Here is a 15,519-nt window from a genome sequence, read left to right as displayed (position 1 = left end):
GGGACCGTGACGGGGATGATGCGCCCCGCGCCCACAGCGGGTGTGGGGAGAGGGGAGGGGCTGCACCCCCGAGCCCCCCAGCACAGCCCCCCCCAGCGCTGCACTCACCGATCCCCATTGCACCCCCCAGCACAGCCCCCCCAACGCTGCACTCACTGATCCCCAGCGCACCCCCCAGCACAGCCCCCCCAGCGCTGCACTCACTGATCCCCAGTGCACCCCCCAGCACAGCCCCCCCCGTACTGCACTCACCGATCCCCATTGCACCCCCCAGCACAGCCCCCCCAGCGCTGCACTCACCGATCCCCAGTGCACCCCCCAGCACAGCCCCCCCCGTACTGCACTCCCCGAGCCCCACAGCACAGCCCCCCCAATGTTGCATCTGCTCGCTAGGACCCCCCCAGCACCCCCATCGTACACCCCATGTCTCAGCACCCCCAAAGCAGCAGCTTCCAGAGGTGAGGGGGGGCTCAGCAGGGTCCAAGTTTCCCCCCAGTAGCGACCCCCGCCACCCCCCACATTGGAGCAGGGACAAGGGGGGCATTTTCCACAGTTTTATTCCAAAAATAGACTTGAACGAGGGCTGTTAAATTAGGGGGCGCTGTGGGGTGCGGGGGGGTGCTGTGGGGCACAGGGGCGCGGGGGGGGCAGCACAGGGCCGTGCCCCCAGCCCCTACCTCCTCTTGTCCTTGATGCTGTAGTGCAGCAGGAGGGGCGCGGGCTGCAAGGCAAAAGGGGGGGTCGAGGGGGCCTGAGGTGGGGGGGACCCAAGACCCCCCGGGCCATGTCCCCATCCCAACCCGCCGCTGCAGTGAGTGACGTTCATCACTGACTCACTGAGCCCCCCCCGCCCGCTGGGGGTCCCGTTGGGGGTCCCGGTTGGGGGTCCCACCTTGCCGAACCAGTGCGAGAGCCAGAGCTGCTTCATCGTCATGTGGTCGGGCAGCGCCGTGTTCTCAAACAGGATCTGCACCTACGGACAGGGAGGCTGGGGGGGGCCAGACCCCCAAACCGGGACCCGGGACCCCCAACCGGGACCCCAGAACCCAAACGGGACCCCCAATCTGGGACCGGAGCCCCCATCCAGGACCCAGAACCCAAGGACCTGGGACCCCAATCCGGGGCCCAGAACCCCCCACAAGGCCCACGACCCCCACCCTGGGACCCCGAACCCAGGGCTCGGGACCCCCAACCTGGAGTCCAAAGCCTCTGAACTGGGACCCAAGACCCCCAACCTGTGACCCGGGGCCCCCATCCAGGGAGCCGGGACCCCCAACCCAGTGCCCCCCACCCAGGGCCGGGGAAGGGGACCCCCCCCGTGCCCGCACTCACGTGCTGCAGAGGCAGCCCCAGCCGGTGGCACAGGACCCTCCGCAGGTGCCGGATCTGTGCCCGCACCGAGCACCTCACGTACTTGTGCTGTGGGGCACAGTGGGGCAGGACATGGGTGCTGAGGCCCCGGCACCCCCTGACCCCCCCGGGAAGGGGCAGTGCCATGGGGCTGAGCCCCCAACTCACCTGCAGCACAGCCTTGCTCTTGTCCTTGCTGGAGCTGTGGGGGAAGAGAAGGGGCAGGGCTGCAGGGGGTACCCGGTGGGGGGGGTGCAGGGGGTACCCCGGTGGAGGGGCATAGTAGCACCCCTCCAGGACCCCTATTCCACCATGGGCATGGCCACTGCCGTGCCCGGTGCTGCCCCAGGGCTCCCCCGGTGCCCCCGCCGGTAGCCCCCTCACCTCTGCTTCTCCAGGCAGAGCGAGACGTGCTCGTCGTACCGGAAGTAGTGCGCCCGCGAGTGGTCGAAGGTGCTGTAGGGCAGCCCCATGGGGTCACCCCCCACCGGGTCTGGGGGCAGAGACGGGAGGGGCCGGGGTCAGCCCGTGCCCGGTGCCCCCCCCGCTCCCGTACCCCGGTGCAGGGCTGGGACACCCAGTGCCCCCCCCGCTCCCGTACCCTCGTTGCAGGGCTGGGACACCCGGTGCCCCCCCCGCTCCCGTACCCCCGGTGCAGGGCTGGAACACCCGGTGCCCCCCCCGCTCCCGTACCCTCGGTGCAGGGCTGGGACACCCGGTCCAGCCCCCGGGACTGGTAGAACTCCCGGATCCTCTTCTCTTCACCTGCGGGAGAGGCGGCCGCTGAGCAGGGACCCCCGGCCCATGCCCTGCCCAGCCCAGCCCGGGGGACCCCGGAGGCCTCTCTGTGCCCTTGAGGTCTCCATGGGCCCCCCCACATGTTGGGAGCCCCATCCCCATCCCCACTCTCATCTGTCCCCATCACTGCTGTGGGGCTGGGCACCAGGTCCCACACTGGTTGCTGTGCCCCCCATACACCACAGGCCCCACACCCCCCATGACAGCGCCCCACAGCCCCCCCACACTGACCCTTCCACCCCAGCACTGTCCCTGTCCCACCTAGAGCCCATTCTCCATGACGATCCCCGTCCCTGTGCCCGCACTCCCCAGCCAGGCTCCAGGAGCCACCACGGCTGCAGCAGCAGCGGGTTGAAGACCCCGACCCACGGACAGACCCTCCCGCAGCCCCACCCCGTCCCCCCGGTGCCCCCCGCCCCACGCACTCTCCTGCAGGCCGGGCACCAGCTTGTACACGATGTCCTGCATGACCCGGTCCAGCTTCAGGTTGAGCAGCGGCTGCGTCTCGTGGATCTTGGTGTTGCACATGGGGCAGTACTTGCTGGTCTGCAGGTACTTGACGATGCAGCTCTTGCAGACTGCCAGAGGGGCACGGGGGTCAGTGGGGCACGGGGGGGTCAGTGGGGCACGGGGAGGGCCCTGTCCCGGGGGGACCCCCCAACTCACACGTGTGCAGGCACTCGGTGATGGTGGTGGCGTCGATGAAGTACCCGGCGCAGAGGCAGCACACGATGTGCTCGTTCAGCTCCTTCATCTTCACCTTCACCTCCTCCTGCGGGGACTGTCACCGTCACCCAGCCCCTGCCTGCCCCACAGAGCCCCTGCCTGCCCCACAGAGCTCCTCTGCCCATCCCATGTTCAGTGGCAGCCCCCAGGGACAGCCCAGCAGGGAACATGGGGCCATGGCAGCTCCCCCCAGTGTGGATGGAGGGACCCCTCGGCTGTGGGGCAGCAGCCCCAGAGCCGCCCTGTGCTCAGCCTCACCCCGTGCCCCAGCTCACCCATGGGCTCGCCCATGGCTCAGCCTCAGGACCCAGAGTGGAGCTGCCACTGGGATGGGCTGGGGGGACGGGGCTGGGGTGAACACCCCGGTACAGCTCCCTGACCTAGAGCCGAGCCCGGCCCCACCGGGCCCCACCGCTCCCGCCGTGGGGCCAAGGCGGGGCTTCAATCACCTTGGCCCCGCCCCCAGCGCTTGGCCCCGCCCCTCGCCCAGCCCCCGGCGCGGTGCATGCGCAGTGTCTCCTCACGGCGCCTGCGCGGCTCCGCGGCCCCCGGTCGTTGGCGGCGCCTGGCTCCGGCGGCGCATGCGCGGCCCGGTGCCCCCGCTCCCGCCGCCCCGGTGCCCCCCCCGCCGCCGGCGCTCGCCTCGTTGCGCAGCGGGTCCATCTTGTAGACGGCCTGGAGCTGGTTCCGCAGCCGCATGGCGATCGCCATCGGGCCCCCCTGAGGAGGCGACGCCATCTTGGAGCCTCCCCTCCGCCCCCGCGAGCACTTCCGGGTTCTGCGCCGAGACGGCCGCGCGCGCCGCGGGGCACGCCGGGAACGGCGCTCACGTTAACACCCTCTCTCGTGCTGACGCCGGGGCGCGGCGGGGGGGGGGCCTGCACCGGGGGCGGGCGGGGCACGAGCCCCGGGGCAGGCCCCGGTAACCGAGACCGCGGCCCCGCTGCGGCGGACGGGGTGTGCGCCTGTCCCACCCCCCTTCCCGCCGGTGGCCAATAGGAGGGCGCGCTCTGCTGACAGACAGCAGCCGCCACCAATCAGAGCCAAGCTGAGGGGCCGTGGTGTGCGCGGGCCGCCGCCAGGGGGCGGCAAAGCACCGCGAGAGACCGGGGGGGTCCGGAGGCCCCGGGGGGGTCCGGGGGTCCCAGTGTCCTCCCCCGGCCCGCGGTGCCGGGAGCGCGGTTTCCCGCCGGGGGGTCGCTGTGGCCGTGACCCCCTGTCCCAGTTCGGCCCCGGAGCCGCTCGGGGCCGCCGGAGCCCCCCCCCCTCCAGCCGAGGTTCCCCCCCGGGGTGCCGGGTACCGGCCGGGGGTGCCGGGGTGTCGGTGTAACGGGGGTGCTCGGGGTGCAGCGTCCCGGACAGGGTGCCGGAGGTAGCGGGGGGTACCAGGGGCACCGAGGTACGGTGGGATACCGGAGGTACCGGGATGTCGGCTCTCGGATGGGGTACCGGCGTGTGCTGGGGTGCGGGATCCCGGCAGATACCGGGGTACTGGGGGTGCAGGCTGCCGGGGATACAGGGGAATACCGGGATGCTGCGGTACCGGGGGTACCGACGGATACCGTGATGCGGGTGCAGGGGGGTGCCGGGATGCGGGTCCCGAGGGATGCCGGGGGGGGCGCCGTGCGCGGGCGGCCGGTGCCTGGAGCCGCGCTAATGGGGTGATGGGATCAGGGCTCTGGAGGGGAAGCGCGGCCCCGCTAATGCAAAGCAGAAGCCGCTCGGGGCCGTAATGGCTCGTTACCGTTAACGGTTATTGCTCCAATCCCAGCAGCAAGTGCCGCCTGGGGAGACGGCGGGGCGGCGGCGGGGGGGGAACGGCCGCCTGCACCCGCCGGGCGCTGGAGGGGGGGTTCTGCCTCGGGGGGAGACCCCGGTACCCGCCGGGCACGTCCCCCCGCAGCCCGCTCCCACCGGCCGGGGTGGTGGGAGCTCCCGGGGCTCCGGGACCCGGCCGTGCGCCCGCCACCGAGCGTGTGGGACCCCCAAGAACGGCGGCTGTGAGTGAACCGGCATCGGCCCCGGTACCGCCGGCAGCCCCGGGGGCACCGGGCAGCCGCTGATGGTGCCCTCCTCGGTTCTGGCGCTCCTGGTCCTGGTCCCGATCCTGATCCCGGATCTGGTCCCGGTCCCGGTGCTGATCCTGATCCTGCTGCGGGTCCCGGTCCTCGGTCCTGGTCCCGATCCTGGTTTCAGTCCTAGTCCAAGCACCCGTGTCGCAGCCCCGTCACCTCAGCTCCTCCAGTCCCAGCCAGACCAGTGCATCCCAGTCCAGCCGCCCAGCCCATGGCCCCGTGTGCTGCAGCCGGTACCGGCCGAGCCCCGGTGCCCCCCCTGGTGCCAGCCCCCGTCCCGCCCCAGCAGCCACAGCCCCGGGGGTCCCACTGGGGGCAGCGCTCGGCCCCTCCCCGGTGCCGGGCCTCGCGGGCAGGGGCGGGCAGGACCAGCCCTCCCCGGTGTGACCGGGGCAGCCCGCCCGCCCCTCCAGTGCGGCCCCGCCGCGGGGCGAGGGCCGGGGCCGGTGACCCCGCGCCTGGGGCGGGCCCGGCCCTGCTTGTCCTGCCCGGAGCCGTTCCGGGGAGGGGCGGCGGGGTCACAGCCGGGCCAGCGGGCCTCGGGCGTGGCGGCGGCCTCATTGCCGGCACCCCGCAGCAGTACAGAGCACCGGCACCGAGCACCGGGCACCCGGCACTGGGCACCGGTACCGAGCACTAAGAACCGGCACTGGCAGCCGGCACCAGCACTGCACCATGTTGACCACTGGTACCAGTAAAGCACTGCACCGAGCACCAGCACCGCACCATATCCATCAGCAACACCGGCCTGCACTGAGCACCAGCGCTGCAGTGGCACCAGCACCGCACCGTGTTGGCCACTGGTACCAGTATCAGCACCGAGCACCAGCACCGCCCCGCGCTGCACCCGCCATCACCTCACCCCCCCCCCCGTGCACAGTCCCCGCGCACACCCCCGGTACCCGCAGCCGCGGTCCCCGCGCGCTGTCACCCGCAAGGACACCCACATGTGCCGCCCCCCTCGTGCCCTCGCACCGGCCGCCTCCAGCGGTGCCGGTGCCCTCCCCGGGGCCGCAGCCGGTGCCCCGGGGCCGCGCCCCCCCCGCACTCTCGCGGCCGCGGCTCCATCTCCCCGTCAATAATTAATGCCGGGGCGGCCCCAGCTCCCACTTTCGGCTCCATTTCCGCGCGCTGGGGCCTCCGCGGCGGCTGCCGGTAAACGCCAACTGGGGCCTTCCCGGCCGGAGCCTCACCGGGGCCGAGCGGGGCTGAGGCTGAGGCCGGACGCGCTCGTGGCCGCCGTGGGTGCAGGGCAGCGGGCAGGGACCCGGGGGGCAGCAGCGGGGACACAGAACCCCAAACCCCACCCCGGGGTCCTGGTGCCGCGTCCCCCAGTGTGGTCACACTGCACCGCGGCAGAGCCGGGATCCCAGCCCTGAGTCCCCATATTGGGAGCCGCTGGAGCTGGGATCCCATCCTGATGTCCCCATGGCCAGAGCCGCTGTCCCAGCCCCGCACCGGCCCCATACGCCAGGTCGCAGCTCCACGGGGTGCAGAGCCGTGGGGGCGAGCCGGGTGCCGGTGCCGGGGCGGGCAGGGGCTGTGGGGGCTGCGCTGCACCGGGGGGTGGTTATGGACTGAACTCCTGCCTAATGCACCCGAGTGCATTTGCAGAATCCAATTACCTGCCCTCGGCCTTTGATAACGAGGTTCTGAGCGACGGCTCCTGTCAACGGCCCGCGGCAACCGCGGCCACGGCCAACGGCACCCACCGACACCCACCGGCACCTGGCAGCACCCACCGACACCCACCAGCACCCATCAGCACGGGCAGCCCCGGGCAGGACCCCCCGGGGGAGGTCGGATTGGGATGGGGGTACGGGAACGCCTGGGCACGGAGACTGGAGGACGGGAGAGGATCCCGGTGTGCCTGCCCGTGGCTCTGGTGCTCCGGGGCCGGAGCTGTCCGTGCCTGCCTGCAGCCAAAGGGGGGGTCCATGGCCACGGATGCCCTGGGCTCCCACAGCCCCTTCCTATCCCCCGCTTCATCTCCCACCCTCCCGGCCATGCCATCGCCCCACTGAAGACCTTGGGTCGCATTGGAGCTGCCCATGGCAGGTGCCCCCCAACCATAGGGCTCCCCACAACCTCCCCACATGGGCACCGCTGCCTCTCCCCCCGCAGCCTCCTGCACCCAGCTCAGCCGGGGCCGGGGATGGGTTTGTGGGGGGCTCACACACACCAGGCAGGGGCTGCCCGGACCCCCCCAGGGGCAGCACCTCGGGGCTGCCACATGCAGCCACATGCGCGTCCCCACCGCAGCCAGCTCCTCCCTGAGGACACTGCTCAACCGCCAGTGGTCATCGGCCACTCGGCTGTGGCCCTGGTAGCCCATGGGCTGGCTGATGGGGCAGCACCTCACCATCCCAACCCAACCCAACCCAGCCCCATCCCAACCCACCCCAAACCCACCCCAGCCCCATCCCGGCCCCATCCCAACCCATCCAAGCCCATCCCAGCCCCATTCTAGCCCTATCCCACCCCATCCCACCCCATCCCAGCCCCATTGCGGTGGGTCGGGGTGCGGAGCGAGCCCACCGGCTGGTGCCCACGTCACCCCACGCACCCGGCGGGTGCCGGCGCCCGCGGCGGGGGGCACCGGGAGCGTTTCATGCGGTTAAGAAGTGTCTGATTGAGGCAGGAGGCGCCAGCAGCTCCCCCGGGAGCTGCAAGCCAAGGACTGGAGGACCAAATGCAGGCCAAAGTAATCCAATCTGGGCCGGCTTCATCTAATTAGCCCAGAATTAACCCAGCAGCCGGAGAGGAGCTGACTGTCCCTACAGTTTGCCAGCGGGTTTGGGGGGAAGCGGGAGGAAGAAGGGGACGTCCAGCGGTAATGAGATTACGGGGGGGGTGATGCGGGCGGGAGCGGGCGGCTCGGCAGCCTCTTGCCGGTGGGAACGTGGGGCCCTGCCAGGCCCCGGCCGCTTGGTGCCACCCGGTGCCGCGCAGGGACCCGCGGCGATGGTTCCGTGCCCCACGGGGACACCGGCACAGCCGCACGCGGGGACGGGAAGCTCCGCTGCTGCGTTGGCAGCTCCAAGGGGCCGGTGTTGTGGGGCTGCAGGAGCTCTGGCAGCTCCCGGGGTGGATGCAGGGACAGGACTCCCATTGCGGACCCCAATGTACCCACACGTGGGCAAAGCCAGTGTTGTGGCCGACGCGGGGAGCTGTGTCCCCTCCATTTGTCCCTGCCACAGGGATGTGTCCCCTGTGCCCCCGGAAGACTCCCGGGTCCAGCCCCATGGGCAGGAGGGTGACACACGCCAGAACCCTGGGGCTGGAGGACGAGGAGTGGGTTTGCGCGGCTGTGCTGCGGGCTCCCTTTCCTCCCAGTCCTCACCCTGCTCCTCGCTGGGGGGAGGTAGGGGCAGGGACCCGGCCTGACCCCCTCCTCTGGGGACCCCAGGAGCAGGCGGACCTGAGAGGCACGGGCAGAGAGGGCAGGAGGAGGTGACAGCGGGTCCCTGGAAGGGGGGACCCCAGCACCCGCACTCTTCCCTCGGGGCTCTCCCCGCCGTGTGCCCAGTGCCGGGGTCCCGCCGGGGGGGGGTGAGCTCCCCCCGGCAGAGCCGGTGTGCGCAGGCAGGAGCCGTCACCTGCCCCCAATCCATCTCCCGGGAGCGGCAGCATTCCAGCCCCCGGGCACAGCAACATCTGCCGCTGCTCCGGGTTTAATTAACCCGCTGCCGCCTCCTCCCGGCGCCCGGAGCCTGGTCCCGCCCGGCCCCGGCGGGCACTGGGGGCCTGGGCCAGCAGCAGCAGCACCAACACCACCAGCACCAGCAACGACATCGACACCAGAACCAGCACGAACACCAGTAACACCAACACCAGCACCACAAGCAACACCAACAACACCGACAGCAGCACCAACACCAGCACTAACACTACCACCACTGCCGGTGCTGGCTGTGCCCCAGGCCATTGTGAGCCCCTTCGCTGCCGCAGGCCGGGAGCAGTGTCTCCTTCCAGCCGGGAATGCCGCAGCGGGAGCACGGGGCAGGTTTCTCCCGGCACTTGCCAAGCCAAGAACAAAAAAAGCCGGGAAGCTCCCGGGACTCAGCCCCGGTGCCGTGGGTCTGGGTTCAGTGTTCCCGTCCCTGGCGAGGCTCACGGGGAGCCGCACGCCTGGCACAGGGCTCCCTCGGGGGAGCGGGAAGGGAAATGCCCCGGCATGGAAAAAGGCAGCTCCGCACCTGCCCGGTGGTACCGTGGGGTGCCCGGTGCTATGGTGGGATGCGGGCACGGCCAGCTCGGCACGGCACGAGCGTTGAGCAGAGCAGCCTGGGCCTGGAGGGACGAACATGCGTGTACATGTGTGTACATGTGTGTGCACACGGTTGCTGTGTGTGCCGGCGCAGCTGTGCCGTGCCCTGAGGGATGTGTGTGCATGTACATGTACACCCGTGCAGTGCAGCCTGTCCGTGTGCAGCCGTGCCATGCACATGCGTGTGCCGGGGCCATGCCATGCACATGTGTGTGCCAGAGCTGTGCCATGCACATGCGTGTGCCGGGGCCGTGCACCGCTGCGGGAGGTGTTCGTGCCGGTGCCCCTGCACCTCCCGTTCCCGTGTCCCCGCGCCCCAGGGTCGATCACCCCGTACTGCAGCGGGTCCAGCTCAGCCGGTGCCCCCGGTGCAGCAGCTGCAGCTCCCGGTGCCGCCGTGATTTACAGGCGCAGGCCCCGGTAATGTCATTTGCCCCAGACCGGTGGCGCCAGGGTGACCGGGCGCCCGCTCCACCCCCGCCGCCCGCTGCCCCGGAGCCGTGACCCCCAGCCCAGGAACCGTCGGCGCCGACCCCCGGGGCCACCCCACTGGCCGGACCCACCGGTCGCTGCACGGCTGTCGCGATAGTCGCCGTTACCGGGACCCACAGCCCGGGGCCGAGCCCGTCCGGAAAGCAGCCGGTGGGGCAGCGGCCGGGCCCGGTCCTGCGAGCCAGGTGCGAGCGTCCCGACGGGGCCGGTTCGGGCTCCGCGCCCGGGAACGGCAGGTTGGGGGCACCGGGGTGCATCACCCGGGAACGGCGGGTCCGTGGAACAGGGTGTCGGTGCTACCGGGAACGGCGGGTCCAGGGGAGACGGGATCTATGGCCCGGGAAGGGAAGATCGGCGCGACCACGGTCGGTGTCCCGGGAATGGCGGGTTTGTGGGAACCGGGGGCCGCGCTAGCGGCAATGGCGGGTGCGGGGAAGCGGGGTTCGTACCGCATGGCTCCGTGCCCCGGGAGCGGCGGGTAGGGGGAACCGGAATCCGTGTCACCGGGAGCGCGGGCCCCTACTGCCGGGAACGGCGGGTGGGTCCGGGGCGTGGGAACGGCGGCTCGGGGCAAAGCCGGGTCCGTGCCCCGGGAGCGGCCGTGGACGGGGTCGGTGGGATCGGGCTCAGTGCGCCCGGAGAGCGGCGGCTGCGGGATAGGAGCCTGCGCGCCCCGAGAGCGGCGGGCGCGGTGCGGGTCCGTGCGCTCCGAGATCCGGGATAACGGCTCCGTACTCCCGGGAGGACGAGGGGGGCCGGGCTGGGCGCCCCGACGCCGCCATATCCTCCCGGGGGCAAGGAGAGGCGCCGCGCTCCTGCCCGGTACCGCGGCGGCGGCCTCTCCTCCGGGCCCCGCACCGCTCCTTCGTCGTCCGGTGGCTGCCCCGGCGGCGGGGAGCCGGCCGGAACGCGGCCAGGCCGGGGCCGTCCCGGGGAACCGGGCGGGTCGCCGAGCGCTCGGGGCCCGACGGTCCCGTTCCGCCCGTCGCGGGGCGGCGGCGGAGCCGGTGCGCGAGCCCCGAGGGGCGGCGGGCGGGGCGGGGCCCCCCCGGGACGCGCGAGCCCCCGCCCCCCGGGGCCGCGGCGCCGTCAATCACGGGGCGCGGCCGCCAATCACGGCGCGGGCGGTCGGGATTTTGGCAGGTCCAGATGGAGCGGGGCAGAAAAGCGCGCGCCGCCGGGCCCCTGCCCCGCACCCGGCCCCTGCCCCGGGCCCGCACCGGCCTCCCCGCTCCCGCCGCCGCCGCTCCCGCCGCCCCCCGCCGCCCCCCGGCCATGCCCGCGCCCCGCCGGCTCTGAGCGCGGCCGGGGCATGGAGGCGGCGGCGCTGGCGCGGGAGGGCGGCGGCTCGGGCCCCCCGCCCCACGAGCCCATCAGCTTCGGGATCGACCAGATCCTCGGTGGCCCCGAGCCCGCGGGCCCGGCCCGGGCGGCGGAGCCCGACTACGGGCTCTACGGCGGCGGTTACGGCCCCGCCTGCTCGCTCGGCTCCTACAACCTCAACATGAGCATGAACGTGAGCGTCAACGTGACCCCAGCGCCCGCCGCGCCGCCCGCCGGGGTCATCCGTGTGCCGGCGCACCGGCCCGCGCCCGCCCCGCCGACCGCCGCGCCGCCGCCGGTGCCGGGGCTCTCGGGGCTCACCTTCCCCTGGATGGAGACGACGCGCCGCATCGCCAAGGACCGGCTCTCAGGTGAGCGCGGCGGGCGATATACGACGGCTACCGGCGGCTCTGGCGGCTCCGACGGCTGCCCGGGGCTCCGGCGTTTCCGTCGGCGCGGGGCGGGAACCGGCCGGGGTTCCCGTGGGCTCCGCCGGTTCCCGCACCGCGAGGTCCTCGCCTCCCGCCCCGCCCCGCTCCAACGGGCGCCCCGTGGGAAGCGGCCACCGTCGGGGCCCGCGGCGAGCGGCTTCCAGCGGCTCTGGGCAGAGACCGGGCCGGGATCCGGCTCAGGGCGGACCCGTGAGGTCCCGCCGTGCTCCGGCCTCAGGCTCCGCTCTCTGTCCAGCCGCTTCCCCGGGCCCGCGGCACCCGGTGCCGACCCCGTCCCACCGTCAAGGGAAGGCTGCGGGGGGCTGTGGGGAGTCGAGGTGCGTGGTGGGGGCTCCGTCGGTTCCGGGGTCCCGCTGTGGGGTCGCAGAGGGTCCCTTTGGGGCCATGGGAGCAGGACGCAGTGCCGGTGCTGTGGGAGAGGCTGGGCTGGTGGGTGCCGGTGAGGTGTTGGAGTAATGGTCAGGGGTCCTGGTGCTGCTGGTGGGGCCGAACACCCAGTGCTGGGGTGATGGTGCTGGTTGGTGCACCCCAGAGGAGAAGGTGTGGGGTGCAGTGGTTGTGGTGCACTGGTTGGAGTGTGGTTCTTGGGATGCCGTGATTAGGGTGCCGTGGTTGGGGTGCTGTGGTTGTGGCGCTGCGTTTGGGTGCCGTGGTTGGGGTGCCACGGTTGAGATGCCATGGTTGGCATGCTGTAGTTGGAGTGCTGTGGTTAGGATGCTGTGCTTGTGGTGCTGCGGTTGGGTGCCATGGTTGGGATGCTGTGGTTATGGTGCTGTGGTTGTGGTGCCATTTTTGGGGTGCTGTGGTTGGAGTGCCGTGGTTGGGGTGCTGTTGTAGGGGTGCCATGGATGGCGTGCTGTGGTTATGGTGCTGTGGTTGCAGTGCTGTGGATGCAGTGCTGGGGAGCCCTGGCCTGGCTCATCTGGCTCATCCCGGCTCCTTCCCAAGATGGCGGCGCTGCCACGTCCGCAGCGCACGGCTCCATGAGGGGACGAGGCCGGGGCCGGGGGGGTCCGGGGCTGTGCGGGGCGGGAGCCGGGGGCCGCGGAGGCCCAGCCCAGCACCAGCAGAGCCGGTTACCCCCCCGGCCCACCCGCCATGGCGGCAGTGACGAGGCGCTGGCCCCGGGTCACGCCTTGGCGCCGCGGTGGGTGGACGGGGCGGCCCCTCCCGGCAGCCATCACTCAGCACCGGGGCCATGGGGTGGCCCATGGGCTGCTCCCTGTGAGGGGCCCCCGTCCCCCCCGGCTGCGTGGCTGCCCCTGCACCGGTGCTGCCACATGGAGCATCTCGGGGTCATGGAGTGTCCCTGAGCTGCTGTGGGCTCTGCTACACATCCCTGTGCTGTGCCGGGGCCCATGGTGGCCCCATGGCCCGGCCATGTGCAGCCCTGCCCATGTGGTGCTGACACTGGCAAAGGCTTGGCCATGGGCTGTGGGAGCTGCAGGAGCTGGAGCTACGCCACGATCCCACCTTCCTCCATGATGCTTTGTTGTCCCGATGCTCCCTCATGGCTCCGGTTGCAACCGGAGCTGGGATGTGGCGCAACGGCTTCAGCGGCTCACGCTGTGGCCACGCAGACACAGCCCCTTCCCCGGTACCTGGCAGCTGGTGGTGGCGAGGCTGGACACTGCCAGCACATGCATAGAGACACCGGCCACCTCTTGATGGCTCCTGGGGTCCTGTCTCCTCACTGGGAGGACCGGCGAGCCCTGGCAGCGCCATGGAGTCTCCTCCAGCGCTGTGGCAGGGCTCAGTTCCCCGGGAGGGTGGGTTTGTGTTGCTGGAGCCCCCCCAGCCCCTCACTGGCTGTGGGACCAGATCCCCACCGGCCCCGGTCCCCTTCTGCCGGGCTGGGGCAGCAATCGGGCATGGCGATGGGGTGGGGATGGGTCCTCCCACCACATCTTGAGCTGCTCCAAGTGTCTCTGGGCTGCTTGAGCCGGTGGGGACGACTCGGGGTCTCGTCCTCCCCACTCTCTGCCAGGCAGCACAGGTGGCTCCCACCAGAGCTCCCCATCCCCATGGCCGAGAGCATCCCCCCCCGCGGCTGCTCCCGCTCCGGTCCTGCCCGCGCCGGGCCCTGCCCGCCGGGCGCAGAGCTGGGCAGGGGGCGCAGCGCTGGGCCGGGGGCGCCGCGCTGGGCAGGGGGCGCCGCGCTGGGCAGGGGGGGCAGCGCTGGGCAGGGGGGGCAGCGCTGGGCAGGGGGCGCCGCGCTGGGCAGGGGGCGCTGCCCTCACGCCGCTCTCCCGCAGCCGCGCTGTCCCCCTTCGCGGCCACTCGCCGCATCGGGCACCCGTACCAGAACCGGACGCCGCCCAAGCGCAAGAAGCCGCGCACGTCCTTCAGCCGGGGGCAGATCTGCGAGCTGGAGAAGCGCTTCCACCGCCAGAAGTACCTGGCCTCGGCCGAGCGCGCCACCCTGGCCAAGGCCCTCAAGATGACGGACGCTCAGGTCAAGACCTGGTTCCAGAACCGGCGCACCAAGTGGAGGTAACGGGGACGGCACCGGGGCGGCCGCTGCAGGGTCCCCGTCCCTGCTGCATCCCCTGGGCATGGCTGAGGCACGGCGCTGCCGAGGGAGGGATGGGCTGTAATGAGCGGCTGTGGGGTGTTGATGCACCGGTGCACAGTGGTTCCAAGGGGATGGGGTTGCAGGGTGGAGGCTGTGGGGCACTGATGTACTGGGGCACAGAGGTGCTGGCAGCAGGAGGTGCTGCAGGCAGAGGCTACCGGGCACTGCCATACCAGCACATAGTGGTGCCAAGAGGGACGGGGCTGCAGGGCAGAGGCTGCAGAGAGCTGCTGCATCAGTACACAGTGGTGCCGGCATCGGGAAGGAATGTGTTGGGAGGCTGCAGGACACTGTCACACCAGCACACAGCAGTGCCGGGGGAGGGACGGGCTGCAGGGTAGAGACCATGGACATTGCCACACCGGCACAGGGTGGTGCCGAGGGAGGCCGGGCTGCGGGAGCGGTCGTTGCAGCGGTGGTTGTGGCAGTGGTTGCAGTGGTGGTTGCAGCACCGGTTGCACCAGCCACAGTGTTGATTGCAGTGGTGGTTGTGGCAGTGGTTGTAGCAGTGGCAGTGGTTGCAGCACCGGTTGCAGTGGTGGCTGTGGCAGTGGCAGTGGTTGCAGCACCGGTTGCAGCGGTGGCTGTGGCAGTGCCGGACGTGCCGTGTGTGCCGGCAGGAGGCAGACGGCGGAGGAGCGCGAGGCCGAGCGCCAACAGGCCAACCGCCTGATGCTGCACCTCCAGCAAGAGGCCTTCCAGAAGAGCCTGAGCCAGCCGCTGCCCCAGGACCCGCTCTGCATGCACAACTCCTCCCTCTATGCCCTGCAGAACCTGCAGCCCTGGGCCGAGGACAACAAGGTGACGTCTGTCTCGGGGGTGGCCTCTGTGGTGTGAGGACTGGTGGTGGGAGCCCGGGGGGGGCTGAGCCTGGTGCCTCCAGCCCATGGCAGGGATGGGGCTGCTGCTGCCGGACCCCCAACTGTCGGCAGCCCCACCCCCACCATGGTGCCCCACAGCCACCCCACAGCTCCGGTTAGGGGACGTGCTGCTGTGGTTGGACTCAAGGCTGCCTGGACCCCCACTGCGGGACCCCCTGGGGAGCCCAGGGCTGGGCCCCTCCCACCTCTGCAAGCTCAGACCCCCCCCCAGAGGCCCCTCGGGGGGTCCCACTCAGGACCTGATGCCCACCCATCAGCAGCTCTCATGGTCGGACCAGACCTGGCTCCCCCAGGGTAGCTGCAGTCCCCATCCCACACTTATTAGGACCCCCCCCTTCCGGGTGTTGGGCCCCCCCTGCCCTTGCCAGCAGCTATGGTGGGTCTGCAGCTCCCGCACACCTTTGCCTTATCCCAGCTGGAGTTTGGCAGCTCCGGATCTGAACCTGGCCCTGCGGCCCCCAGCAGTGGGGCAGACTGACAGACCGGGCTGTGCCCCCCCCCGGTGCTCCCGGTTCCCTGCACCTACGGGTTTGCAGCCCTGGGCGTGGACCTGCCCCCACAGCACCCTGCGATGGAC

At 71.8% G+C, this 15,519-nt stretch overlaps 2 protein-coding genes across 2 annotated transcripts; one reads left to right on the top strand and one right to left on the bottom strand.

The window, feature by feature from the left end:
• Nucleotides 1–541: 541 nt before the first annotated feature.
• Nucleotides 542–3,853, bottom strand: PCGF1 (polycomb group ring finger 1). Its single transcript, XM_030475552.1, has 9 exons — nt 3,517–3,853; nt 2,815–2,920; nt 2,574–2,726; nt 2,044–2,115; nt 1,735–1,843; nt 1,519–1,552; nt 1,333–1,419; nt 893–973; nt 542–721 (listed from the first exon to the last, which is right to left on the bottom strand). Exons 1-9 carry the CDS (start codon nt 3,610–3,612, stop codon nt 674–676), a joined length of 786 nt encoding a protein of 261 aa, XP_030331412.1. The 5' UTR covers nt 3,613–3,853; the 3' UTR covers nt 542–673.
• A 7,170-nt stretch (nt 3,854–11,023) lies between these two features.
• TLX2 (T cell leukemia homeobox 2) lies at nt 11,024–14,898 on the top strand. Its single transcript, XM_030475527.1, has 3 exons — nt 11,024–11,405; nt 13,742–13,979; nt 14,682–14,898. Exons 1-3 carry the CDS (start codon nt 11,024–11,026, stop codon nt 14,896–14,898), a joined length of 837 nt encoding a protein of 278 aa, XP_030331387.1.
• The last annotated feature ends 621 nt before the right edge of the window (nt 14,899–15,519 follow it).

The sequence above is a fragment of the Strigops habroptila genome, chromosome 7 (genome assembly GCF_004027225.2).
Source record: "Strigops habroptila isolate Jane chromosome 7, bStrHab1.2.pri, whole genome shotgun sequence".
In the NCBI taxonomy this organism is placed as follows: Eukaryota; Metazoa; Chordata; class Aves; order Psittaciformes; family Psittacidae; genus Strigops; species Strigops habroptila.
This window is presented reverse-complemented; position numbering and strand designations above follow the sequence as displayed.

What these genes read in the sequence shown, in the direction of transcription:
- PCGF1 (XM_030475552.1), bottom strand. Translation starts at nt 3,612, where the DNA reads ATGGCGTCGCCTCCTCAGGGGGGCCCGATGGCGATCGCCATGCGGCTG. An exon ending in CTCTGCCTGGAGAAGCAGAG is followed by an intron (nt 1,553 to 1,734) that starts GTGAGGGGGCTA and finishes CTTCCCCCACAG; the next exon opens with CTCCAGCAAGGACAAGAGCA. An exon ending in TGGGGCTGCCTCTGCAGCAC is followed by an intron (nt 974 to 1,332) that starts GTGAGTGCGGGC and finishes CCCTGTCCGTAG; the next exon opens with GTGCAGATCCTGTTTGAGAA.
- TLX2 (XM_030475527.1), top strand. Translation starts at nt 11,024, where the DNA reads ATGGAGGCGGCGGCGCTGGCGCGGGAGGGCGGCGGCTCGGGCCCCCCG. An exon ending in CGCCAAGGACCGGCTCTCAG is followed by an intron (nt 11,406 to 13,741) that starts GTGAGCGCGGCG and finishes GCTCTCCCGCAG; the next exon opens with CCGCGCTGTCCCCCTTCGCG. An exon ending in AACCGGCGCACCAAGTGGAG is followed by an intron (nt 13,980 to 14,681) that starts GTAACGGGGACG and finishes GTGTGCCGGCAG; the next exon opens with GAGGCAGACGGCGGAGGAGC.